Consider the following 26,650-nt stretch of genomic DNA (forward strand, 5'->3'; position numbering starts at 1 on the left):
ACAATTTTATTTTTTGTTGGGTGTTAYATGCAAAATGGCATTTCACTAGATGGTTTACAAGGACAAAGGTACTGAAGTAGAATTGCTGGCAATTTTTTTCACAAATTGCAGCATCTTGTAGGCAACTAGAAGCTATAAACAAATGCAGGAGTTCATATGTGTGATTTCCATAATGAAAGGGTGCAGTGAAAGGCTGTGACAAGTGCTGCAGACTGAAAAATGTTGCCAGTGATAGCAAAGGCTATGTCTAGGGAAGGGAAAAATCTAATGTATGGTGAAAGTATGTGGAAAAAGAGAACATGCATATGATGGGGGAGGGAAGGAAACAGAGGCTGTCTTTGAGAAGGGCTGAAAAGCAGAAGATTTTTAARGGAAGGTGGGCACATTTGAATTTGATCCTAAATTGCATTTGAAGCTCAAGGACTTGTCTGAGTCCTTTGATTGTACTCCTTTACATCCTGGCAATAAACTGGAAGTGACACAATGTCTGGAATGCTGGTGATAGGAAAAGAGGGGTCACAGAAACTTTGGCCAGGAGAGGGTARAACCATGAATGATCATTTCCACAGCGGTGGAACCAGGGCATTGGTGTTTTTAGGCAGCCACAGGATTGTCCCAGGCAGCTTGTCAGCAACCACAAAGTTTTCACAGTTRCATCCTAAGTGCAATGTCCTTTCTTATGATTCCTACTAGGAAAAAAAAAAAAAAAAGTAAAGTATCCACAGTCTGGAGGTGCTGTATAGCTGAGGGATTTTGACAAAAATTTAATACAGGTTTCTTTGTCATGTAACTCTACTAGCATGTATGAAAGCTTTATTACAATACCTAACTTTGGAAATAAATCTCCTTAAACACCCACATTCACCCATTTTTGCTTAGTCTTAGAGTCTTCACCTGTACTATTAAAACAGATTAATATAAAGAGATTTTTCAGTAAGGAATACATTATTTGAAAAAAAAATTTTAAAATATAATGATTAAAAAAACAAAGTGGGAGAAGAGGGAGAAAAAAGGTCTGTTTATGTGAATATGATTTTTGTCTCAACTATACACTTCTATAGACTCTATTAAATTGTACGTTACTTTCTTTTTCTTCTGAAGACTAACTGTTAATTCTCAACATCCACTCTGGGAAAGAATCCTAGGGCTGAGTGGTGCCATCTGTGTATGGACCTGATACCGTTGTTTATGTTCCACCTGAAGTGTCTTGTGTAAAGGAAGCGTGTCAAGATTTATGTTTGAGGTGCTCTTTCATCTTCTCCAAGTATATCTTTCTCAAATCTTCTTTGGTTTAGATTCTACACAGCTGTAACTGTCTTTGTTTGGTGACTTTTCATCTGGGTGGAAAAAAAGAAAAACGGACATTCAGCCAAAGGATCGTTGTTTACGGTTCATCCTGCTGGCTTCCCATGGAAATAATCTTTAACCATACAATACCATGTGCCATAGGTAATCTCAGTGGTTCAACACCTATACTTGCTATCTGCCTGAAAAAAAAGAAAATATTTTCAAGTGAAAGGGCCCTAATTTATGTTTGTTGGCAGCCTTCCTCTGAGGAATTATAATGAGTCCATCTGCAAAGTGTCTGGCATGCTGGCATTTGTATTTACCATGCCTCCTTGACTTCCACTGAACTGTCTTTTCCTGCCCTTTCAATGCTAATTTGAGGGAGAAGAGGACAGATAAATGGATATTTGGTCCCTGCCAGCTTAGGAGCTACAGAAACTCTCACTCCATGGYTCTAAGTGAAAAGAGAGTGTTCCTTTTCCAGAGGCCAAAATTCCCTGGGGAAAGGCTGWTGTGATCTTCTGCAGTAGGAAAATGTCTTGTGAAAGATACTGCAGTGTTTTGCAGGGAAGGATGGAGACCTTGAGGACCTTGGTGCAATGTTTTTATGCTTTTAGATCTGTGTTGCAGCATGATCCATGCTATGGAGGAGCCAGCCATCCATCCATTCCAGCTGGAGTCCTGTGGTATTACTAGTGCAAATCCAAATGTTTGCTGAGTGGTAAAGTTCTGTTCCCCCTGTGTTTGTAACTACCTTATTTCATTCCATGCTTCTTATCGCAGCCTGAGAGATTTTCTGATGTTTACAAAACAATGTGCAGTATGACAGGTCCCAACCTCTCCAGGTTTCCACCAGAAAATGTTTGTGTTTAAGTCGGAAAAAAAAAAATTAAAACACAGTTTAAGTCCAAAATTTACTCCCAATTTACTCCAGTTTAAAGTTTTAATACAGTTTGAAATGTGCTGTCTGTTATTATAAAATCAGATTATGTATTATTGCATTTATGTTTAGTAGGAATGGTAGAGAGATGCATTCTGTGAGATTATATAATTAGATTGYGATGCTGAGCTTTCAAAACTGATAATTCCATCTCTAAAGGGCAAATAAAGCCTGCTCTTCTCCAGGCTTGTGCATTATCATTGGATTCTCTGGAGCTCCACAGAGAAGAAGACTTCTTCACCTCTCTTACTTCCTGTTTAAGTGACCAATAAATTTGCAAGTTATTGGGCATGAGGCCAGAACACTATGATTGCATAAACCTCATTTTCTTAGAAGCCTCTGATGATTAAAGAGACTGAAAAATGAAAATGATCTAATCTATTAACTGGAGAAAAATAGCAATTGATCACTGATTTATGTTTCTTGGTAACGTAACTTGAAAAAAGTAGCAGCATATCTGTCTTCATCAAGAAGACCTTTTCCAGCACACTCAGCCCCTGTTTTGGTTGTTCTTCAGACACCAGTCTAAATGAGTTGTTTTCCCCACATCACATGCTTAGCTCATCTTCAACACCTTTGGGACTTTGTAAACACCTTTGGAACTTTCCAAACATGTTAAGTCTGTTTGACAGTGAGRTTTGAAAGTAAAGCAAATTTGATTCAGCTGCATCAAGATGGGCCCTTATCACCTCTGATCACAGAGGGTGTGGAAGGGTCCTCCAGTTTAGGGCACTGTTGGGTTATCCTTTAGCAAACTCTCATGCTGGCTGTCCAGATCTCATGCATTTTCTGTCCTGGTGAGTCTTAGCCTTGCTAGCATATTGTTCTGTCCTGAGCTCCCCCGACAGCAAGAATCAATGCTGCCTTTGGAGTGACATTCTGAGGGTTTGAGAAAAGACCAGTTTCCATTTGCTGCGACTGTACATCTTCAGCCAGCCTAGAGTCTGTGTGATAATGCTCTTAATTCAGGTTATTTCGTGTTTGTTTTATGTGTGAGATTTCATGTGACAAAGTGTCAAACTGATTTACGGATTTCCAAAGGGAAAATGCTTTCTGCTCTTCATCCATTAATTCTCTAATGTAATCGATAAAAGCAATCAGTTGTGGTTTTGGTTTTTGKTTTTTTTTTCACAGAAGCTAACATGGGATTAATCATCACTGACAAGATTAGGTCAGAATCAAATTTTGCTCTGCTTGACATCAGTAGTGAAAGAGATGTTTTTATAAGCAAATTGTGCCCCTAGTAAAGGAGCTATTTCAGGAGTGAAGAGTGTTACCAAAAAGACTGTAGGAAGTAAAAGACTAAACAATTCTACACCAAAATATGTCCAGAAAAACTCTTCTATCTCACRTGGAAGCTGTAATTTCCAGTTGAAGGTAGCAGTCACCAAGTCTKTGTGGGGTGCTCTGGAGAGCCTGAAAACAAAGACATCTGCAAGGGGCTCTCTGCTGGAGACTGTGTGGTGTACCCTTCAGTCTGAAAATTGAAGAAAACTGATAGACAGATAGGAGATTTTGTGAAATAGCACTTGGTGTACATGCAGGTTGATGCCATGTCAGAGCATGTAAGAGCAGCCCGTGGGTTTGCAGCTCAGAGAAGAGTTGGTATTCCTGTRCCCTGTCTCTGCAGAAAGGCAGGACTGAGTGCTGTAAAACCTTTGAGGTACCATGACAGAGTAAAAAAGGCTCTTGCTACTCTGAAGTTCATCTTCTAACTAAATGGCTCGTTCCTGCTGCATTTTTTGTGTTTCAGTGGTAAAAATGCTTTTGCAACAGTAATGGGAAAGCTGCATCAGCATTTCTCTTGGTCTTGGGTCCATTATGTCATGTTAGCAACTGTGTCGTACTATTCTCTGTTGCTCATGCAGTTCTAATCCCGTTTAATTCACTGGCAGCACTTGATTTTGCTGACCAAAAAATATTTGTTTGCACCCTTGAGCAACCCTCACTTTTACARTGTCTATCATACTTTGCCCTGCTCCCCCATTCCACCTGTATTTTATTTATCTTTAATTACAACAAATCTGAGGGAGAGCTGTTTGTCCTCAGTTTTACCTGTGGCTCTGCTCTGGGTGGGTGGAGAGATTAATTTGTAATCATGTCTTAATTTTCAACTCATAAAGAATCACTTTTTTGTTTTTTTTAATCCATTAGCTGCTCTTTGGTTTTGATCCTGAGATCTACGTGGGGAAAAAAACCCTCCAAACCAAACCAAAACTGTCAACACAGTTGGTAGTGGCAAAGACAGTGCCTAAAATTCTCAGATACTGGGTATTAATGGTTAACTGTCTGTGTTTATATGGTGCACATACAGGATTTTTCACCTGCTTACAAGTGGGACAAATTAAGTTCATGTAGCTACCCACATTTGAATGTATTTTAGGGGATTACCTGTAATTTTTGGGAGTATATTTCTTACACTTGTAACAGCATTTTAAAATGAGCTTGTTAGTAATTGTAATAAGCCTTTGGGTGATCAGGTTAATTTTTTAATATGACTGTTATTGATGATCTGATTTTGATAAAATAAATACGTAATGAATTAGATTTCCTTAATTAGTTTACAGAAGTTTAGGGAAGTGCACTGTGGTTCCTTCATACAGCAGTTGCACTGCTCTCCTGTTAACATTATAAAGTCATGAGCTTGGATTAAAGTTGAGGGAAACACAAAAGTCTGAGCTAAACAGACACAGGACCTGCCTTAATATTCCTGCCCAAAATCTGAGTAAAGATACAGTTTTGTCAACGAGATTTTGCCTCAAAAAATAAGCTAACAGGCAATATGATTTTAGTATTCTCTTGTAGAAGAAAGTACTGGTGGTAAAACCCCAAGGATTGGCTTGAATTTGTTGGTTTTGTTTCTGTCTCATATATCTACTAATCACTAATTTGCCCACGGAAGGCATTCCCCAAAATGAGCGTTTTCAGTACTTAAACTACAGGCTCTCTGTATGTGTACATATTGAAAATACTCTTGTGTTATTGGGTGAGATAATTTGAGCAATATGTGGWATGGAAAGCAAATCTCTGAACAGCTTTTCTTTGTGCAGACTGTAGGCAGTAAGAGTTAAGTGAGTCATGTACATATTTTATTGCTAATATCAACACTTTAGCAATGCTAATCAGCTGTACTGATTTTCTGTTTTGATTTTCCTTAATAATTAAGCAAAAGATCTGGAATGCAATCAAGTTTTACTCTAGGGGGTTCAGGCAATTTTTTTTTTCCATTTTAAATTTTGTATCCTACAGAAAGAAAGTTGCTGAACTTGAGAATAAAAGAAAAAAAAAGGAAATACTGTGTACAGTCTGCTTGATCAGAGTGATTTTTTTAGTGAAATCACCACTTCACTGGAATTATTAGCTGGCAATGCAGCTGCTCTTTAAATAATTTCACATTGACTGCTTTGCTGCATGAAGAGAAAAAGTTACAGACCATGAAGTACCTTCCAGCAGCCCTGATTTTTCAAGAACAATTTAGCAAAATGGGATAATCTCTATATCCTCAGATGTCTTAAATATACTAGTTCCTTGTTGTGAGCTTTTTTATGTTGACTTCTGAAGTGAGGGTGATAGACTATTTTGTCTTCATTTTTTCATAGCCATGTGGACCTTTTTCTCATCAAATAAAGTTATTGGTGTAATTTGCTTTACTCTGTTCCATAATATTTACAGTAAGGAGTTTCCACTTCTGGATTAGTTTACTTTGTTAAAAGTATTTGCATTAAATTAAACATACTTAGTAGAAATTATTTTCTCCTTATACTACAGATTAGACTCAAAGATCACATTTTTCCTATCTCTGTAGCCATGTAATGTTAGAATTTGTGTGTAAATGGGGAAATAAGGTCAAATGTTCACTGAAACAGAAATGTAATTTAAGTAATTATAAATAAATTACATATTGATGGCCTTCATTCTGCCATTTGTGGATTAATGGCCAGTTGGATTGAGTGTTTCAGCATGCAAATTAAAATCATTTGCTTAGTGAAAGCGTTAGAATAATCTTTTCAGACTTCTGTGTTAGGACAACAGCTTTTTTAATGAATGTTCGTTCTGTTTGGAAATTGTACAATCAGCAGAGGAGGGGAAATTAAATTTTGGGGATTCAGRTTTTAGGAGCAGTGACAGTGCAGGATGACGTGTGAGACTCTGCTGACCACAGAGGGCACATGGAGAGGCACCGACCTTTCTTGCAACGTGCAGAGCTCGCAGTGCCATGTCATCAGCTGAGCCTCTCCACCCTTGTGGTCTTGAGCCACTGCCAGCCTTTCTTCCAGACTRCAGCTCTGCCATTTTGAGGGGACAAAGCCTGGCTGAGCCCACTGAGCCTGGGTGGCTGCAGTTGATCAGGACTGGGGCATCTCTGGGATGCAGGTTGTCAACCAGCTGACCTCATGTAAAACTACTCCATTCCGGTTCTTCTTCCAAAATGGGTGTRAAAATGGTGCTACTGGGCAAGAAGTGTGTGTTCCTTGAAATACCCCTTGCTTTAGACTGATTGTAAATGTGTCAACCTTATTAGATACTTTATATTCTGTATATTTTTAATGCGTTATAATTTTTTTTTCTTGCAGTCATCTCTTTGGAAAGATGGTTCTTCATTTCAGCTCATTTTTTGGCTTCCCCATCATACTCCTGTACCATTGGATGGGTTCAGCTTTGTCTTTGAATCTGGAAGATCCCAATGTGTGCAGCCACTGGGAAAGGTAATGCTTTCCATCTGCGAAATAAATGACACAAATTCTGATGTAATGATTTTGCATTGCTTTACTTGGCACTCTACAATTTATTTAAAGCTTTTGTTTGAGTTAGAAAATAGAGGGGGCATGGGCAGGTGAGTTTATGGATATATAAAAGACTATTTAACACTGGACTGAAATCCAGTCATCTTTGCAGTGGGGGTTAGCACGTAAAAAGCACTGCAGTGGTGCCATCAATGTTACACAACCATCTGGGTACAAGAAGTGAGTAAAAATAGCTCTTTCCAATTTAAGTGAAAAGAAGTTTTACATATGCAAAATATAATTAACCATTTTGGAATTTGTCCAAATTTGATTATGCTGATTCTCTCCTATTCAGCATTCACAGGATCTGAATTAAGATTTGTTGTTTAATTATTTTGATGAGGTTCAAAAATTTATAACATGCAAAATGAAATTCATCATCAATGTAGCTGTTCTGTTTGTTCATCCAGTTYCATGTGAATTGCAAAATGCCACCATGGGTAGGAGAGGTTCAGCTTCAAGCCTCTGCTGAACTTCTTTCCTTGTGTCAAGGTTATGACGKCAAAAACAAGACCCTTGGTGTCATTATTACAGTCGTGCCTGTGATTGGTCAGCTGGTCCATGAGGAAGTCTGATTTTCACAGTTCACTCAAGGACATCAGCATTACTGCACTTAATGTGAACTGGGTTTTATGCTTAATCATGGGGAGTGCTGCTAAGCTACTCTACATATATTTGTGATGGTTATGGCTGAATCTTTACAAATCTTTCAAGTTTCAAAGAAAATTGAAACTTGTATTTACTTCTTTTATGACGTCTCTCTARAAAAAAAAAAAAAACAACACTTAAGGAGTTTCCTTGGGAATTTACCTGAGCTTCTTGTGAAGCATTTGGTGCCTCTGCCTCAGCTGTTGGGTACAATTCATACAACAATGTGTTTATGAAGTAGTCACCCTGTTTGTTCAGAGTTCTATATTGTGTGTGCTTTGTTTACAGTGTTTGTAGCTAAAAGTAGTTTCGGGGGAAGCTACAACATAGCAAAAGCAAAATGGGAAAGAAACGCCAAATACAACTATTCACACTGCTTAATGTATTTTAAAACAAGCAAATCAAAGTCTGCAGGRGGAAAAATATGTCTAAAAATGTATCTAGCAAGCATTCCCATTTTGTGGCATGAACTTCTTTTCCTTCTTCTGCTGTACCTCAGTAACAGGACGGAGCTGCAAATAAACTTAATGGAACATCCACACTGTTACTGAGAGCAGGTGACAAAGGGACAGAAGTATGAAAGGGTAAAGCCCCAGATACACGCTTGATCACTGGTTGTGCTGTATTCTTTAAATAAAGTATTATTTACATGGTATCCTAGTCAGTATTACAAATGAACTGAGAAGGGGCAGATCATGCCCTGCCTTGGGCTGAGCTTTGGGCAAACACCAGCATCCCACTGATACTTTRTTGGGCTGGGCCAGCTGGGTGGATTAGAGCTGCTTGCCTCCATCTGGACACAGGAAAACAGGGAATGGGGTGTATGCAGTTGAGGTGAGTGGGTCTGGATGCGCTTCCCCTCGGCGCAGGTGGTGGCAGTGGGACATGGTGGCTGTCACTGTGCAGAGGGTGTGATGGAAGCGAGGGAGAGCTGTGTGGTGTTTAGGCTGGTCCTGGGAACCAGCGCTGCTGCAGGAGCTGGCCACGCATTCCTGTATTTTCAAACTCCCTTGCGCAATCCAGGAGTGGCTGCCAGCACAAACAGCCTCTCCAAGAGCTTTTCTAGGATGATTCAATATTTTCCCCTTCTGTGGCAAGAGCCCTGCTCCTCCTGCCCTGCTGACGGCTTTGGAGGCTCTCAGTGTACAGTTACTCCATACAATTGTGTAATTTGTCAGAAAATAATAGTAGGATTTCATACAGTGTTTCAGGGGTGTGGTGTGGGAAGTTCTCTGTTAAAATATTATCCAGTAAGCAAAATAAAATATGGTCTTTAATACTTATTAATTTCTGATGGGCTGACYAGATTGTTTGGTGGTATGACTGTTATATCATTTTCCAGTAATTCCTTTTTTAGGTGTATTTCTGTGCTAACATTCATTTGGTATACACTGGATGTCTTTCTGTATGTATACAAACAATTTTTACAAGAAATTTCTCAGAAATTTTTTGTTTTCCATTTTTGAGTGATAAAAAAACTCACTTTTTTTAGTGAAGAAACCTCATTTCTGGCTCCTTAACTAGTWATGGAGTTACACAGCTTAAGTTATACAGCTTCATGGATACAGTTTTCCACAGGAGAACACATACTATACGCTACTTCAATTTACTGCTTATTTGAGATACAGGTATTCTGGTTTAAAAACAAATAGGCTTACATTACTTTTCTTTAAATGTGTAGTAGTACAGTTTCATCAGATATGTTACATAGTGTAAACATAACTCTCTGCCTGCTTATTTTTCTTTGCAAGCTTTCTGTGTGGTTTTGTTGCATATGAATATTTTGCTATATTTATTCCATTCTTATATTTATTCCAGGATTCTGGAAAAGACTTATTAATTTACTAAGATTGTACTRTAAGGACTTGATCAATGATCTGTCTTTTCTCTTTGTCTCTCCCCAGTTAYTCAGTTACAGTGCAAGAGTCATATCCACATCTTTTTGATCAAATTTACTACACCAGCTGTACTGACATCCTGAACTGGTTCAAGTGCACGCGACACAGGTGAGTTATAAATCCTAATATTGTCAATCTACTGATATTCTGTATATTTGTTAAGATTCTTGTTTCAAAATCCAGCATATGTAGGATTTTTTTAGCTGTAGCGTCCACAGCTGTCCACAGGTGTCCACAGCTACAGTTAGCTGTCTAACTGCTGTGATCCGTGTCACAGAAAATGTTTCTCTAAACAATGTCACATATGTTTCATTAGTAGGTTGGTGCGCTAACAGAAAGAAAACAGTTTGGGAAAGACTAAATTCTCCCCTGCAAGGTGGATTTGTTCAGAAATATCTTGAGAGACTCCTTACTCTTTGTGTTCTGAGGGAAGTACTACTTAGAAGGAAAGAAAAAAGATTTTTTTAAGGAAACKTCTTGTGCCAACAGAAAGCAAGTACAGGGTGAATGATTAAATACTGGTGACAGTTGTAAAGAGTATTTTCTTCAGAGGAAAATGCCCATGCGTATGAACTATCACAAGTGAAAAAGSCTCCCTTCTTTTCCTGCTTTCTGACCACCCATGAACCTAAGGTGTGTTAGAGAAGCCCTTGGACTCTTGAGCTCAGCAATAGATAAATCAAGGCCATTCAAGCATGTTTTCCTCTTTTCCTATGACAGCTGAATGTTTTTTAAAATGTGCAAGAATATATACTTGTTTCTGAGCCAAGGTACATGACAAATGTTTGTTCTTCCCTTTAGGAGCAGTTACCGTACTGCCTACAGGCATGGTGAAAAAACAATGTACAGGCGTAAATCCCAGTGCTGCCCTGGATTCTATGAAAGCAAGGAAGTGTGTGTCCGTAAGTTCAGCTCTTTTATTTTTTGCCTTGAAATTCCATGAATCCATCACTGCTGATGGGTGACTCGTGGAGGCTGAGTTACAGGAGCTCAGTTGCTCATTAGTTCTCCACATGCAGCTCTCCTTGAAGCCAGTTGGGGTTGTGCATATGCAAATGATATGATGATTGGATTTCAGATGTGTAAATAAGCAGCCTTGATGTCATTCTGGCTAATGATTGTGTGGAAGGTGCACAGTGCAAGCATCAGTGCATTTGCCAGCACAGCAAATAAATGCAAGGTTTAAAACCAGGAGAAAAATGGAAWGTTTTTTCTCCTTGGAACAGAAACCAGTAGATCCTCATGCAGAACTTCTCTTGGAGATAGTGAGGTGTGTAACAACTGTTTGGAGGTGCCAGCACCAGCTTTTTTGGTTGGCACAYGCCCCTGTCTCCTCCTGTAATGCAAAATTGGGAAAATTTGTGTACAGTCTGCCAGCAACCTTGGCTCAGTTCTTTCTCTCTCTTGTGTGGCCTTGTATAGACCTAGGGAGGTCTTAAAATGGTATTTGTTAAGAGCATGTTTTATGTCCTGGAATTTGAAAATACAGCTTTGATTCCAAACATTTTCTGCACGTGCAAAAGCAAGGTCATAATATTTTGTTCTAAATTTATATATTTGATACCAGATTGGCAATGATTTTAGCCTTTTTGTTTACAATATGTATGTATTAGACTTACAAGAACCATTTYTGACAAAATTTGATTATTATTCAGCATCTATGCCTGATATTTAATTTTTTTATTAGGTAGAATATTTTTTGAAATGTGTTACAGTTTGACACACCATGTGATGATGATTCTTTTATGYAGCTACAGCTTTTACATAGTTGTGTATGTAGTAAATCCATTCTGTGTTAACACAATGATACTCAAAAATTCAAATCCCATTGTACTTACTAATTTCTCCCGTTATTACATAAAAACATGCCAGATGCTGATACTCAGGATATATCTGCTCTGACTTTTAAAAGTGATTGTGGAATGCCTCAGACTTCAAATTATATGAAAATGCAGATCTTTCAGTGTAGCTTTTCGTTTATTTGACCTTGGAAAGCATAGAGAGATCTTCAGTCTTGGTGATCTCCAGCTGGAGCATTTCCATTACTGCAGTTTTATTTTCCATGCAGTGTGGATTATTTTGTTCACTTAGTGGAGGATGTAAGATGCCTCTAAAAGGCTAAAATCTTTGTGGTACTGTTGTTATTTTGTTATTTGTTTGTTCCTTTACTTGAACTTCTCAATTTACAAAGGTAAATTGGAAAAGTCTACTGGTTGATTTTGGTATGGTTCGACCTCACATGGATTGAAATTTCATTGCTTCTTCTAAAAAACGATAGGAATCTGTGTTTCATTAGTTGTGCCATTTCAGTTTGTGTTAGGTGGGCTGGCAAAAAATTGCATTTTAATTTTAAATCCAACATTAGACAGGGTCAATACTTGATCTGTTACTAATCACTAATTAACTTTCGCCAGCAAAGCGTGCTTTGTGCTGTGCTCATGAAACTCCTGTTTATAGAGGATATAAATAATGTACAAATTTCAGACCTCTGTCTTCACTATTGCCAGTGTCTGTGTAGAACAGCAGGTTACCTAGACCTGGGGTTGTTATTTTTGCTCTTAAAAATTTTGGTTCAGTGTTTAGATTTGATGGACTTCCTGAGGTGACCTGAATGCAGTCTATGTACACATACAAAGGTAGAATAATAATTCTGTGAAGTTGTAGAAAGGAGCTTTCTCCTGGTCTTTAGCAACTCCACCCCAGGCTGGGTGATAGACTAAATTTCTCACTTACTCCAAAGAATTTCCTGTCCCTTGTCTTCTAATACCAGTGGCAATCCCTAAGAGATTTGGCATATAGATGCTAGGCTTAACTGCAGACTAGAAACTTCTCCAAAAAATGCACATTTTTTTAGCAGGTTTCTGGAAAGAAAGATTTCAAAAGTTTCAGTACATCTTCTWGTGGTTTTCTTGTGCATAATTGTGGCCAAAATGTTTCAAGCTTTTTGTTAACTGATTTATGGGTGACTTTTCAAAATGGAAAAGGGACAGATCCTGAAATGCATACACAAACTGACATCAGAGATAAAAATATATTTTTTCTAGTTTTCTTTTAACATYAGAAAATGAAGGCAAGAGTGTTGAAAAGATCTTGAAGAAACAATAAGGCACAAAAGAAAAGGCATAGATCTAAAAGCAAATGTGAAAGGATAAACTCAGGTTGCTTTTCATACAGTAGTTGAGTTTTCCCTTGCAAAAGAAGATGTGGCAATTGCTTGCAGGGAATTTTTGGTGCTTCTTCACATTGGTCAGTATGAAAAAAACTTCATTTTAAGTTTTACACCTATTCTTGCATATAACCATTTTTTAACACCATGCCCAACAATTACACAGAAAACCAAGAGAAGGCAGTTTATCTGTTCCTGATCCTATWCATGTCTTTTCAGCCTCTCTTCGTTCTTTTCATGTTGTCCTCACCTTTTTCCAACTCGTGTAGTAAATTTCAGTTCTCTCATCCCCATGCCCAGTGCAATAATATTTTTACCTAAGCTGTCTCTTAGAGATTCAGTCTCCAAGGGTCGGTTGCCCCAAAAGGTGCCCAAATATTTTCTTTTGGTTAGTGGACATGCTTTTCTGAATACCCAAAATTTGGATCTGTGTGATAAGAGTGGCCCAGAAGGAGAGATGGGTCTGCTTTCTTGCAACTTCTTTATTTTCCYGTTTTGTTCCAGCTGTCTCACAGAGGAGGTGGCAGAGTGTTGCTTTGTCAGATCTAAGGCTCAGGGCTCAGAAATTTGGGCTGAGCATGTTTGTTTGCATTCCCTGGGTTGTTCATATGAGCGTGCATGCCGTGTGTTTACCATGACCTCCTGTTGCCTCACAGTTTTGCTGGCAAGGTTTTTCACACATTTGGTTTGTGGAGAGCCTCAGCGCCTAAGGCAGCCCTAACTAGGAAAGAATCTTCAAAGACACGAGTAATTCACGTCAGGTTATGAGACTAATGGAAAACTGTGATGTATTATTTAAACTCAGTCTTTCCATAATAAATAAATAGACARCGATGTTTTGTATTAGTGCCTTGCTTCATCAAACGTTTAAAAATTATTGTACTCCATGTTATTTCTAATGAAAATCATTTTAATACATGTCTGAAAAATAGCTTGTTAGAAATAAAAGTTGAGAATGAAAATGGAAGGCTGTAAAAATATGCAGTTAATGGCTGGCATCCTGTATAAGCAAAGATTTTTATTTCATATAGGATTGATCCTTATGTGGGGTTGTTTTTTTTTTTTTCCTGGACACACTAAATGTAAAGGTGACAAGTGTGYGTCATAATCTTTAATTAGAAAAAAACCCAGAACATTTGCCAAGTATTTTACCTAAATCTGATTACTCTAGAATATTTTCAGTCCATTCAGAACCACAGTGATTCACATATAGCCCCATTAACCTTCTCATTAACATCCACTTTGTCTTTTTCCCCTTGTTGACTTTCTATTCCTTGGTAAAGCAGTCAGATTTCTGCTTTAGTTTCTCTTAGAAATGTTGGCACAAACAAAATTCTCATCCTGTTCACATTTTTCAAATTTTACTGTTGTTCAGAGTAGAATGCAAGTATTACAGTGTGGATATTTTGGAAAGTTAGAGGTATTTTGTGATTAGTGTGATGCCAGCAAATGGTTGCTGGTTGGAAACTCTTTCTCCTGGGTGTATTATATTTTGTTRTTGATAATGCTGGATATTAGAGCCATTTGAACTTTTGCTTAGGTGTTTCAAATAAGAAGTCTGTTTCAAAGTAAGTCTTAATTTAGGAATGTGCTTGCAAACCATTAAAAAAAAGGGGAAMAAAAGAATAAATTTCAGGCAGCTCTGCTTAGTACTGTTTCTTTATCCTTCAGTTGAACTGTGGAATCATTTGGAAAAATTGATATTAAAATAGTGGTGTTTTGCAAATACTATTTTACCCGTGCTGTTGCAAAAGAACATTTCTTTGGATGCCTGCTGAAGTTCCTGTCTTTTTCTTGGTGTGAGGGTTTGTTTCAGAGAGTTACAGGACGGCTGKGGTTGGAAGGGACCTGTGCTGGAAGTCATCCTGTCCAAGCTCCTTGCTCAGGCAGGGCCAGCCGGAGCCTCTTGCCCAGGACCATGGTCATAGGGGTTTCCAACCTCATTCATACTTTGACTCCTTTTTCATTCAGTTTGGACAATCTCCCCAGAGATACTTGAGTAATACTAACACAGTTTTAGATAGAGTCTTCAAACTTAGGAGAAACAGAAGAGACTAAAGTGAGATATGTTTTGAAGAGATGCCACCGAAGAGTAATACACTGGTGTTTGTTTTGCTTCTAAGAGGTACTTGAGATACGAAAGATCTGGGTTAGGAATATTTTAGAATGTTGTAAAGACTATTCTTCCTAGTGGTAGGAGTTGTCTAACTTCTTATTATTCCCTTCTCTAACAGCTCACTGTGCTGATAAATGTGTCCATGGCCGCTGCATTGCTCCCAACACCTGTCAGTGTGAGCCTGGCTGGGGAGGACCCAACTGCTCCAGTGGTGAGTTTTTCACCTGCTTCTGCCTGTCTTCGGCTCTTTCCATGGTGTTGTCCTCTCTTTTGGAGCGATAATCATCATTTCTGTGCTTGGGCTTCTGCTCTCTGATGAGGGCTTTTTCTTTTCTGAGTTATCAGGTTACTCTGTGTAACCTGATTTTTTTTTCATTTACTTGCAAACTGTGTTCCCATGTAGCAGCATTAATGAGCTTTCTTTGTGCTCAGAAACATGCAGATAGCACAGTATTTGCAGCAGAGATACAGTTTTCTCTTACATACAAGAAAATCTCACAGTTTTTGTTTAATTAATGTGCAAAGTTTGCTGGTGCCAGGTCACGTTTAAAAGCCATGAGAAAAGCCTTCCTAACAACTCTGTCCTCCTTTTTCTCTTGTCCATTTTTCCATTCACTCTTCATTCCCTGAACTGCCACTTGTCTTTCCATTGTACTCTGGTCAAATTTCTCCCTCTTTCTTCTCCTTTCCCTTTGTCCTAAGAGCATGCGCAGGAGATGAGAGGAGCAGAATTGTGCAGACCAGAAATCATATTTTCTTCCCTTTTGGCTCAAATGCAGTTTCTCAGAGTGATTTTTCAATTCMTTATAATTCTTTATTTATTCCATCCTTCTGACCTCTTTTGTAAGGTCTTAAAATATGTATTTTTTGAGGCCAACATAAAATCACTTACTTTGTTACAATCAAGTTCAAGGCAGGTCACTGCTAGTGACTGTCCATTGGAAATGAATGTATTTCAGCCAACAATAAAAACAACTGTATGTATTATTTAGATTTCATAGACCTTATAAATTTCTAAAACACAAACCAGAGCTGGATGTCTTGCAAAGATATTRTGCTGCTACTTCACTTAGTACATTATTTCTATAAAATTAACAACTCTCATTTACTTTTTCTTAAAAAAAACAGGGAAATGTTCTTTTGTTTTTTGTTTTTTTTTTTTCCATTTTCAAACATGGTGCTGTCATAACTCAGTTCATCTGAAACTGATTTGTTTGTTCCAGCAGCATATTTGGTGGCATGAGGAAGAATTTAACCATTTTAAAAAGTACTCCGTACATTTGTTGTGTAGTTTTTGTGTATGCTGACATGTGATTCATATATAGCTCTGAAGAAACACCCAAGTTCTGCATAAGGCATAAAACTGAAAGAGCCATTGTTCTTTCACAACAGTGTTGCTGTAATACTGATCTTATTCTAATGTATTGAATTGTCAAAATAGATTGTCAAAACATGATATCTTTCTTTTTGAAAACCGTATGCTCTTCTGTAGCTAACCAAACTTGCAGAAGAAATATGACTCATTAGACAGCACAGATTTCAAAAACACTGTTATTTATTGAAATTTTTGAATCCGAAACTCACTGAAAGCATGCTTTAGATGAGACAGGAACCTCTAAATCTGCCTTTGGAAATAACCCTTCCTCTCACAGAGTTTCTGGTGTCCTTTCTCTTTCCTATCTGGCATAATTCAGTTTGAGCACATGGGCAGCTCTTTTCCTCTGCTTCTCCCTGAGCTGGTTGCCTTTGATTGCTGGTCACAGCAGCATTTTCTGGTGCAGCTGCACTGGGGGCCAAAGCTGGGAGAGTTTTTGTTTGTGTAAAAGCCTTTGAGCAGCAATCTCTGGAGAGGCTGGTGATCCTCTAAAGGCTCCTGTGGGACCTGCAGGCTCCCTGAAAGTGCCAAAATTTGTTTGGGATTGCTGGTGTAGCCCCAGGAGAAGGGGGGCAGGTGGAGGAAARGGATATTTCTGTGTGCTACAGGAATGTTTGTTCTGGGATTTAGCTCGTTCTGTGTGAACAAGCCTAAGTAAGTTGCTGGTATCACTTGATTGTCCTTCTGAGCTCAAGAGCTMACGTTTGCTGCTGTCTGCCCTTGATTTCCTTATCTGAAGAGCCACAGCACAGGTCAAACTGAATTGAAGAATACTGGATAGTGTTGGAAGGACAGCAAGTGAGAGGGGTTTGGATTTCTGAGCTTTCTTGTTGCTTGTCCTGCGTAAAAGATTTTGATACTTTGCCTTTAGCTGTATTTTCTGCATGACAACCAACTTGGTTAGTTTTAGTAACAGAAAGGTACAATGATAGAAAATAAAGATATATGCTTTTAAAATATTTTTTTAATGTAATGAGTAAATTCAGTAGGAATACATGCAAGCTGACCTGCTTTAATAATGTCTATCAAACAAACATTTTCATTACCTAACTGAATGGTGGAGCCATATTTGAAAGACAAGCCAGTCTGGTTTTTTGTAAGGCAGAAGTTCAGGGATTTTGTGGCTGATGACCAAATAAAATGCCCTGATTGAGAAGGAGATACTATCCTCAAAGTGTGAGGTTTTAGGTCAGCTTCCAGATGCAGTTGTCTGTTCATTTTCACGGACCTGGACATGTTTGAAAGGAACTGTTCTATCTAGGGACGTTTTGTAAAACTGCAGAACTAAACATTTTCTTCCGAATTGCTGTCCTATCTCTATTGGACTTGTTTATTCTCCTTACAAAGGAATTTTATCTGGAAGTATCTGAGAACAGATTTAGTCCTGGTGCAGCATCTGTGCATCTGCCAACCTCCCAGACTGAGTTTCATCTGCTGTTTCTCAGGAGGGAATAAATTTTTTGGGTGACTCCCATTTTCCTTTGTAGCAAACATTACATCCTTATTGCCATGCCTCTCTGCCAATTCCTAAATTACTTGGGTCAGTGGCTGCTCTCAGTCTAGGGAGAGGAGACCTAAGGTTTGACCAGACTGCTGAGCCTGTCTTTTTCCAGTGCTTAATTCTAACCCAGACTATAACTCTGCTCTCCACCACATCCTCTGCCTTTCTGAAAAAATCGCATCCCAACTGAGCAGGAAACAGGATTAGGATCTATTCTTCAGCAAGGGAAACCTGAGTGATGCTCTAGGAGTTTTGTTGATTAAATCATGTCTTATTGGGGAACATTTCCTGTGCAAGGTGTATTTTTCCTTCAGGTCTATTTATTTAAAGGAAATATAGTGTATTAGGCAGTGTTTGCTTGCAGTCAAAGTCAGTGGATAAAGAAGATGATGACAAGGTACTTATATCTAAGAGAAAACAGTGCTTGGATCAAGAGATCCCTCATTTACAGAGCACTTCCATTCTAGTGGGAGAGATGACAGTCTTGCAAAACAATTTATTGTGCTAAAGATTTATTGACTGAACACAACAGTCAGGACAAGTGAGTGGACACAAGATGTGTTGAGTGAATCAGCACTATCCACAAGCTGTCAGCTCCCCTTTGAAGATATACTTGTGAATTCCAGGAATATAAGTTGGCCAAGAATATAAATTACATTCAATTATAATATATATATTTTATTCCAGGAATATAAATTCTGGGCTGGGGACAAGRGCAAAATTAACAAAAGCATGCTAAACACAGATTAAACAAATAGATTTTATTGAAGGGCAAACAAGCTGACACAACTTTTCCCTCCCAAACTAGATTACTGTTTTTATCAAATTTTTAACTGGGATGTGTCACGGTGGGCTGTTTCAAGAGTGCTTTGATTACAGGTTGAGTAGAAAACAATCTTATCTAGAAGTTGATACAAGTAGAAATAGTTGCCTGTGTAGAGGTGGACATGATCAAATTGTGTTGTACACTTGTGATTTATGTTTTCTGCCATCACTCTTGTAACACTGTTTATTATAATAGATAATATATGAACCTGATTATCAGCTTTGAGTGTGTGTGCAATTCAGATCCACAAGCAGCCTAACGTGGAGTGCCATGAAGCAGCCAGGCCATCCACTTTGTTTTTCTTCYCATGTCTAGCAGCCCACAAATAATTCTCTCCAAATCAATAGGACACTTTGTGGATAAGCTGGAGCAGAGGCARAAATCAATATTACACTGATTTGTCTGAAATACTTATAGCCTTGTGATCCCCCCAGCTGGGCTGAGTGGTAGAGCAAAAAGGGAATGACAKGTCTTTGGTTTATGACCAAGGCATGGTTAGGGGTGTTTGTGAAAATGGAAAGAGGATTGTTCCATTTTTATTGTTCTGAAGTAATCTTGAGATTAGTTTGAATCACTGGGTTTTAATTTGAAATTTGATTCTGTTGGCGATTAGTAGAGCTTTATTGGGACTATAGTCTGAAGTCATGCGAGTAGAAAAAGTGGCATGAAGACATAATTTGTCTCCAGGGTTTTGTAAAGCATGAGAAGAAAATTGGATTTTTCTGTAATACATTAAGCTGCAGGTTTAAGACTGGCATCTCAGGGAAACCTTTACCTTTAAATGTCCTTATTAAGGTAACTTTTAAACTACAGTAGCTCTGCTCCTATCAGATTTCCTTCACGGCAGTGGGTGTTTTGTAAAGTTCGCAAATTCTGTGAAAATCTCGCTGTTTTCTCCATGGGACTTGGCAGATGCAGGCTGTGGCAGAAACTGGATCCCTTGGCATAATGTGTGTGAGACACTCACGTGAGCCACGGGCAGTGCCAGTTTCCCCGGGGAGCCCTTGATTCCCTTTAACCCTGCAGAGGAGAATGTGTGGGTTTTTTCTTTTACAGGGCACCCCAAGTGGGACAGCCCCTGTGGTGCAGATTCGTGGAACCACCTTCCACACTCTGATGGCACAAAATCCTCACTTCAGATTTTTTTTGTTTTTTTTTTTTTTACCAGGGAGTTGCTTTCCTTCCCCCCCACCTTCTGTTGAGAGCATTTTGATTCACAGAGCTTGCGAGATAGGCTTAGAGAGTTAGCTCATCCCTGAGTTTTCCAGGCCATGCAGCAGGCTGCGGAAATAAGTTCTGGTTTTAACCACATCCTTGCATTAGAAAGGCTTGGTTCCCAGAACTGGGGAGCTGGTAAACACACAGGCAAAACTGCAGAGTATCCTGGCAGAGAGCTATTTACTTTTATGGAAAGTACAGAGAAACATCTTCTTCAAGTAGTGAAGAGCTGCCCCCAGCTCAGCCCCCAAACAAAAGTGTCAGCAGGTCATGAACAGCCTTAAATTGAACCTGTTCTTATTTAATGTGTCTTCCCTATGTTCACTATCCTTAATTCTTCTGTAATTATTTCTGCTGTAATTTCCCTGAGTGACTTCYCAGTTTTTTTCCAGCTGAACACTCCATTTTCTCCTCTAACAAGGCTGAATATCTTTGAGTTGAGAAACTAACCCACCAGGCATGCCAGATCAGTTGCAAATAGGAAAAACAGATATTATTGGAAGTTGCCATAACCCTCATTTTTGCCAGAGTCACTGCAGTGTCACTATGGTAGGTGGCATCAAACTTTCCAGGGCTGCATAGCTGCTGTGCTTGTCTAGAGTTCAGTACAACTGTGCAATTAATAATATTCTCATGTTTAGTATATTTTTGGTCCTGTGAACCATTTTGGTTTTGAAGTTCTAGGGAAATTAATAGATTTTACGGCTGTGCTTCATTGTTCTGCTGAATTAAGGTTCCAGTCTTTAAGCAAAAGTAGAAACCAAAAAAAAATTGTTTTCTGYAGAACAGAATTATTACATTTACTTATGTCGAGATTTACTTAAAGGAAGATATTCCAGTAAATGGTGATAGTTTTATTGCATTGTAAATATTTTCTTGACCAGAGAAACTTCTCATTTCTGCTTTTCACCATTTTGGAAACTCAGTAATTTGTACCATTTACCTAAGCTGATTTTTTGACYAAKGTCTGTGGGTTTTGGTTTTTTTTCCTAGTAACTGTGCATAAGTATTTTTAGTGCTGATTTAATTTCAATATGCCTTATATATTGGCAAGCTTATATGTTTTCAGTGGCTCGCTTGGTGTCCTTCACATCCTGGAAAGCCTATTCGTGGCTAATTTAAAAACTAGGATGACCTTCAAATCACTGAGAAAAAAAARGGCAAAAAACAAACTTACGGTTCTACAAGGACATCTGGGCAAAATTGGGGTCATGGACAGGATGTGATACAAGCAGGTTCTTAAATTTTTTTCCTACAATAATGATTTTTTTTAACAGGTTTTGTCTTAGTAACATGATAAAATGAACACCAACAACCATCTGTGTATGTTTTCCTTATCAATTATCTATCCTTGTATTCTGCTGTCCAAAGCACTTTAAAGAGTCTTGGAAATTTATGGCATGTGAAAGGCATATAGTTCCAGTCTTTCATAAGATCTGAAAAACACATTTTCATTGTTCTTCCACTTCACGGATCAAAAGGCTTTTACAAAGTAAACAAGAAAAACCCCTGAATTAAATTTAAGCTTAGCATTTTGAATAAAGATCCTTTCTTACACACAAAACAAAAAGTAACAATGAAAGATATGCCACAGGGTAAAAGACCTATAGTATAACAAATGCTATCAGATAGAAACAAAAGACTGAAAGAAAATTCCAGATCCAATAGAAATGGCATTCTGAAAAAAAAATTCCATGCATTTTTGTGTCTGGGATAGGTAGGTAAAGTAGGTCTTTCACTAAGGCATTGGTATTTTGTAAATATTATGAGTGATTCTCTGAAGGGAAAAAGAAAATTAATATGCATATGACTGTATTTTCATAGCATTTTGAGATGACTAGAGCAGAGCAAAAGAAAAAAAATTACACAGAGAATAATCTATGGTTTCATGAAAGAATACATTGAAGGTTTTCTAAAGGATGTTTTAATTCTAGTTTTCAGAGTAGCTGGCTTTGTTTCCTGGCTTTTTTGACTCATCTCTGTTTGCCATGTTCTGAAATTTCTGTTTGCCATGTTCCACATTTGCTGTCTTGCTGTCCAGGCTGATGTCACTAAGGGCTTAATGCATCTTGTCAAACTCTAAACACATTCGAGTATTTATAGCTTTCAAAATCAGCAGGAATTTACTTGGCTTAAATTCCAGTTGGGAGAATTATTATCTATTTCCTATCCTGCAGGAATATCCGAAGGGGAACAAATGCCATCCATTTAGATCGGCAGCTAACCGGATGGAAATAGCAGAGATGTAGTTTCAAGAATACTCTTTAAACTTTCCAGTTGGGCTGATGTGAGTGTAGATTAATGATAACATCTATGTTTTTGTCATGGTTTTTGCTCAGAGAATCAATGGATTTCCCTTCTGTTGATTATTGGGAGAAGGAAGGGAGGAAGGAAGGCACGGAAGGAAGGAAGGCACGGAAGGAAGGAAGGCACGGAAGGAAGGAAGGCACGGAAGGAAGGAAGGCATGGAAGGAAGGAAAGGAAGGAAGGTCTGGAAGGAAGATGTGGAAGGAAGGTGTGGAAGGAAGGAAGGAAGTTAAAGCTTTGGGCAGCTTCAGTTTGTTTTACATTCTTTACTTAGTAAAGGCTATAGTTTTTAAAGCTTTTTGAAGAAACTATGTTGTGAATTTTGAGGTCAGAGAGATAGGAATATGTGTATTTGCCAGTGTTAGGTTATTTTAAATTTATACTTTGCAATACTGCATTCCAAGGGAGAGAGTGTTCACTCCCTGCTGTCTGTGGTAGGGAATTTTATTTTCAGTTTTTGTAAAAGACCATAAAAATACATAAGCTTAATGAAGTGATAAGAATCTCTCATCTGCTTTGAAACACTGGTATTTATTTCCAGGAACATACTGCAGTGTGTCTTGAAGACAGATGGGTAAGATAGAATGAAATCTCATTTAGTTGTCTTGGTGCTACACAAGACACCTGCAAAAATCTGATAGCAAGGATAGTAAATCTTAGTTTTGTTGTACTTCTTCTGCCTCCCCAATAGCAGAAAAAGGAAAGATCTTTAAAAATAGTATTGCAGTAAACATTGTCAGACTTGAGTATGGAGTTACAAGGGAAATTGAGGCATAATTAAAAGATATAGGTGCAAGTTAAAGTTTCTAGKGAGGTGTTTCTTCAGAACTGTTCTTTGGCTTGATCTGATTTTTTTCCTTATTATAGGCCAACCCCTAGAAAAGTGAAGAATTTTAGGTAATCAAGGTGTGTTTGTCAGGAATAAACTGGGACTTGTTTGTACTTTTCTTTCTGTTGACCTTTAATGAAATAAAAGTTTTTAAAAAGCAGGAAAAAAACTTACAATTGTGTGACCATATTTAGTTAAAACTGGTTTTGTTTATAACGAGCGATAAAGTAGTTGCTAAATTCTACACATATGTTMCAGATTCTTGGAAAAAAATAATTAAAAACACTAAAATATCAGTGCTCCCACCACCCCAGTTTGTCAATTACCATCTGCTCGCAAAAGCTATGTACAAAAACATACAATAATATGCACAATAATAATAATGTGAATTACAGTTATTTTTCAAGCAATTCATATGCTATGGAAAAGAATGTTGCACCTTCAAAGATGCTACAAAAGCCCCCAAATTGGTAGCATTTTTTCCACCATTGATTCCTTGATCTTTTCCCTGTTTCTCAAGTCACTTGGCCCTCAGTGTCCTCAAGAATTTTTATCCTGGTAGACCTGCAGAGCTTTAGAGATTCTTACCACGGAACTCATGTTAAACAATCTTTATATGATGCAGTGCTTTTATTCTAGAGGYGAACTCCTGCTTTCACTGAGCAGCCTTGGGAGAGCAAAGATCTCCTTCCTGTGTCTGGTGCATTGTATGATAYGCACAGTGCAAAATGTGGGCACAAAAAAAGATATTCCCAGATAAACAGAATGTGTAAAAGGGAAAAAATTACGAGATGTGGTTAATACCACAGTGTTAGAAGTGGTGTTCATATTTCTACCCTTTGCTGCCTTATTTTTTAATAGTAAACTGAACATCAGTATCTGAGAAATCACTCTAATTTCTTATGGAGAATATTGATTATAACTTACTCAACACAGAGGTAAAATACATGATTTATCAATCTTGTTCAGTATTATTATTTATTCCCCTTAATCATGCACATTTCTCCACAGTTCTGCCCATAAGTCACAGGTGGTCACAAGCCTTGTGTGAAGGTTTGTGGCCAAACTGCACCATGGTTGGTCCATCACTGGCCTGGTGGAATATAATGAAAGTCTGCAGAGTCAATGCTTGTTATTCACCTGCAGGGAGAGTGGTCCTGAGCCTGGAAATCCTAGTGCCAGCCATAGGAAGTGCTTTCACTTCAATGATTTCCTGCAAACATAACAAGAAGGTCATATCAGGAAATAATAAATGGTTCATGCTCCCCGGGTGGGGCTGGGTGCTSGATGCAGTGGCAGATGCTCAGGAGGAGAAGTTTCAGGTCTCTGTGGCTCTCAGACTCATTGCCCTGGGCCTTCTGGAAGCTGCAGGAATGTTGTTGGCTGCGCCAAACACCTCACTCCCAGCAGCTRGTGAAAGAGCACAAATCAGGCATAAATCTTCTCTTGCCAGCCCCATCTTTGTAGCAAGGGCATGTTCTGGCTGCCCTCATCCTTGACTGAGCTCTGCTCTGGAACAGTTGTGGCCTGGCAATCAGTTTGAATTCTCCTGTTTAACAGATGTGCCGGGACAGGGGTTGTTTTGGTTTTGATTTTTTTTTTGTTTTGGATTTTTTTCCCCTTTGTTTTTTGTTTTGATTTTGTTTCATTGATTGTTTTATTTATGAATTAATTTTTCCATGAGTAATGGCAGACATTGAAATTTTGTCTGAAAGGAAGAAGACTTTCATCTGAACCCAGACTGACTTCTTTCATCTTAACCCAAAAGAAAAGAAAAAAAATAGGGTTTTCTGCTCAGTCATGATAGAAAAAGTGTCTCGGGYATCTCAACAGCCATACATGTATTTTTATATATCCCCAAACCAGCTGGTTTCCTGACTGCTTGAGCMTGAGGATTACACATCATATTCTATTCAGACATGTTGAAAATGCTACAAGTTATCATGGCAAAAAGCAATTTGTGAGATGCAGTTTTCTCCAGACAGCAGTACCTAAAAAATTGTTTGTCCACCACAAAACCTACACACCTTTRAAGAGAGAGGCCAGTAATGAGATGGTCAGTTGTTCTCACAGCCCAGTAGTATTGCTGGGTGTTGATAACACATATCACTATTTTCTGTTTCGCTGTATTTTATTGTTTGTAAGCACTTAAAATATCTCCATTTATGGATGCATGTTCTAGTGACCTGTCCTGGAAAAAAAAAACAAAAAAACAAAAAAACAAAACAAACAAAAAACCTGAAGGAGTAGATTCTTGAAAAGACCCTAATTCCTTTTTATTTGTGTAGCCTGGGTGAACAGCTCTCACAGCTGAATGATTCCTACCCTGAGGAGCATTCTTGAATTACTTTGCATTAGTCTAGGAAAGTGTGGCTGTTCTCTGCCTGGCTCTTTTGCCCCAGGAGAAGATGGGGGGAACAATGGTTGTCAGTCTCCAAGAGGGGATTCTGGGCTTAGGGTCGCTGCAGTTGAGGCTTTCCCATTGTGCTGCTGTTATCAACAGAACATAAAAATAAAATCAGGTCATTTGACCATATGATTAACGCATTCCTGTTGAACTCCAGGTGACCTTAATCTTCTGGCTCTTTACAGAACCCCTGTGTTTCTTTGGATGAAATTTCTTCCTTAACGTTAAGTTCTCCTTTTGATGCTGAAATACCCTCTGAATGGTTTGCTTATAGGGCTTTAATGGTACATTAGAGCAGACAAGAAAAGATGGATTTAAATGATCATGAAGATGCATTGGATAACCCAATTTGTAACATCCAGATGAAGTTTAATCATGTATTTGTTAATTTCCTATTGCTTGGTGAAATGCTTCTTGTGGGGTTTTGTTTTTTTCTCCTATGAGTATATTGCAAGATTGCAAAGGAAATATTTGCAATTACATGAACTAATAGGAATTTCTGGATTTGTCAAAAACTGTAAGTGTGAGTAAGCTTTGCAGCTTCTTTGCAGGATTCAGACACGTGGTGGATTCAGACTACATTTTTAAAAGTCAGCAAGGCTTGCCTCTGTACAGGGAAACTCACAGTTTGATGGTGGAGAGTCAAAACAAAGAGTTTGAGAATCAGGAGATTCTAACTTGCTTCTCAGCCTTATGTTTTACAATGTTGGCTTTTTTCAAGAAGTGTCAATTGCATAAATTGTATAAATTAAGTCTGGTCTGCCTGCCACAATCCCCGATGACCAAGGAGGAATAACAATTTCCATTTCATGACTTCGTTGTTGTTGTTGTACCATCGACTTGCCACACCCCCAGTGCTGTAACATAAAAACCACCCTAAAACTGCCTCCCTTCTCTCCCTCTGCCATATCCAGCATGTGACAGCGACCACTGGGGACCCCACTGCAGCAGCCGCTGCCAATGCAAGAACGGGGCACTGTGCAACCCCATCACGGGTGCCTGCCACTGCTCCGCGGGCTTCAAGGGCTGGCGCTGCGAGGAGCGCTGCGACCCCGGCTCCTATGGCAACAGCTGCCACCAGAAGTGCCAGTGCCAGAACGGGGCCACCTGCGACCACGTCACCGGAGAGTGCCGCTGTCCCCCCGGATACACTGGTGCCTTGTAAGCAGACACGGTGGCATTTTTTTTCTTCTTGTGGCAGGAGGGGATACAAGTTTTGAAGAGTTTAGATGAACTTCCATGCTGTTGAGTGAGCAGGTTTGGGCAAACCCATTGCAGGACACAATCAGATGTGCAGCTGGGAGAAAAAGCCTTGACCCAGACCGGTGAAAACACACAGAAATGAGCA

General features: G+C 38.7%; 1 protein-coding gene across 1 annotated transcript in view; it reads left to right on the forward strand.

Annotated features, from left to right (window-relative positions):
• The window catches only part of MEGF10 (multiple EGF like domains 10), an 82,830-nt gene that overhangs the window by 11,736 nt on the left and 44,444 nt on the right, over positions 1-26,650 (forward strand). Inside the window, exons 2-6 of the mRNA XM_057378246.1 lie at positions 6,802-6,933; positions 9,564-9,665; positions 10,359-10,459; positions 14,958-15,050; positions 26,217-26,463. Coding sequence (XP_057234229.1) covers positions 6,818-6,933; positions 9,564-9,665; positions 10,359-10,459; positions 14,958-15,050; positions 26,217-26,463 — 659 coding nt within the window. The 5' untranslated portion in view covers positions 6,802-6,817. The remainder of the gene's footprint in view (positions 1-6,801; positions 6,934-9,563; positions 9,666-10,358; positions 10,460-14,957; positions 15,051-26,216; positions 26,464-26,650) is intronic.

Source organism: Malurus melanocephalus, unplaced genomic scaffold, assembly GCF_030028575.1.
Source record: "Malurus melanocephalus ecotype Western Australia unplaced genomic scaffold, MMel_1.1 scaffold_350, whole genome shotgun sequence".
NCBI lineage: Eukaryota > Metazoa > Chordata > Aves > Passeriformes > Maluridae > Malurus > Malurus melanocephalus.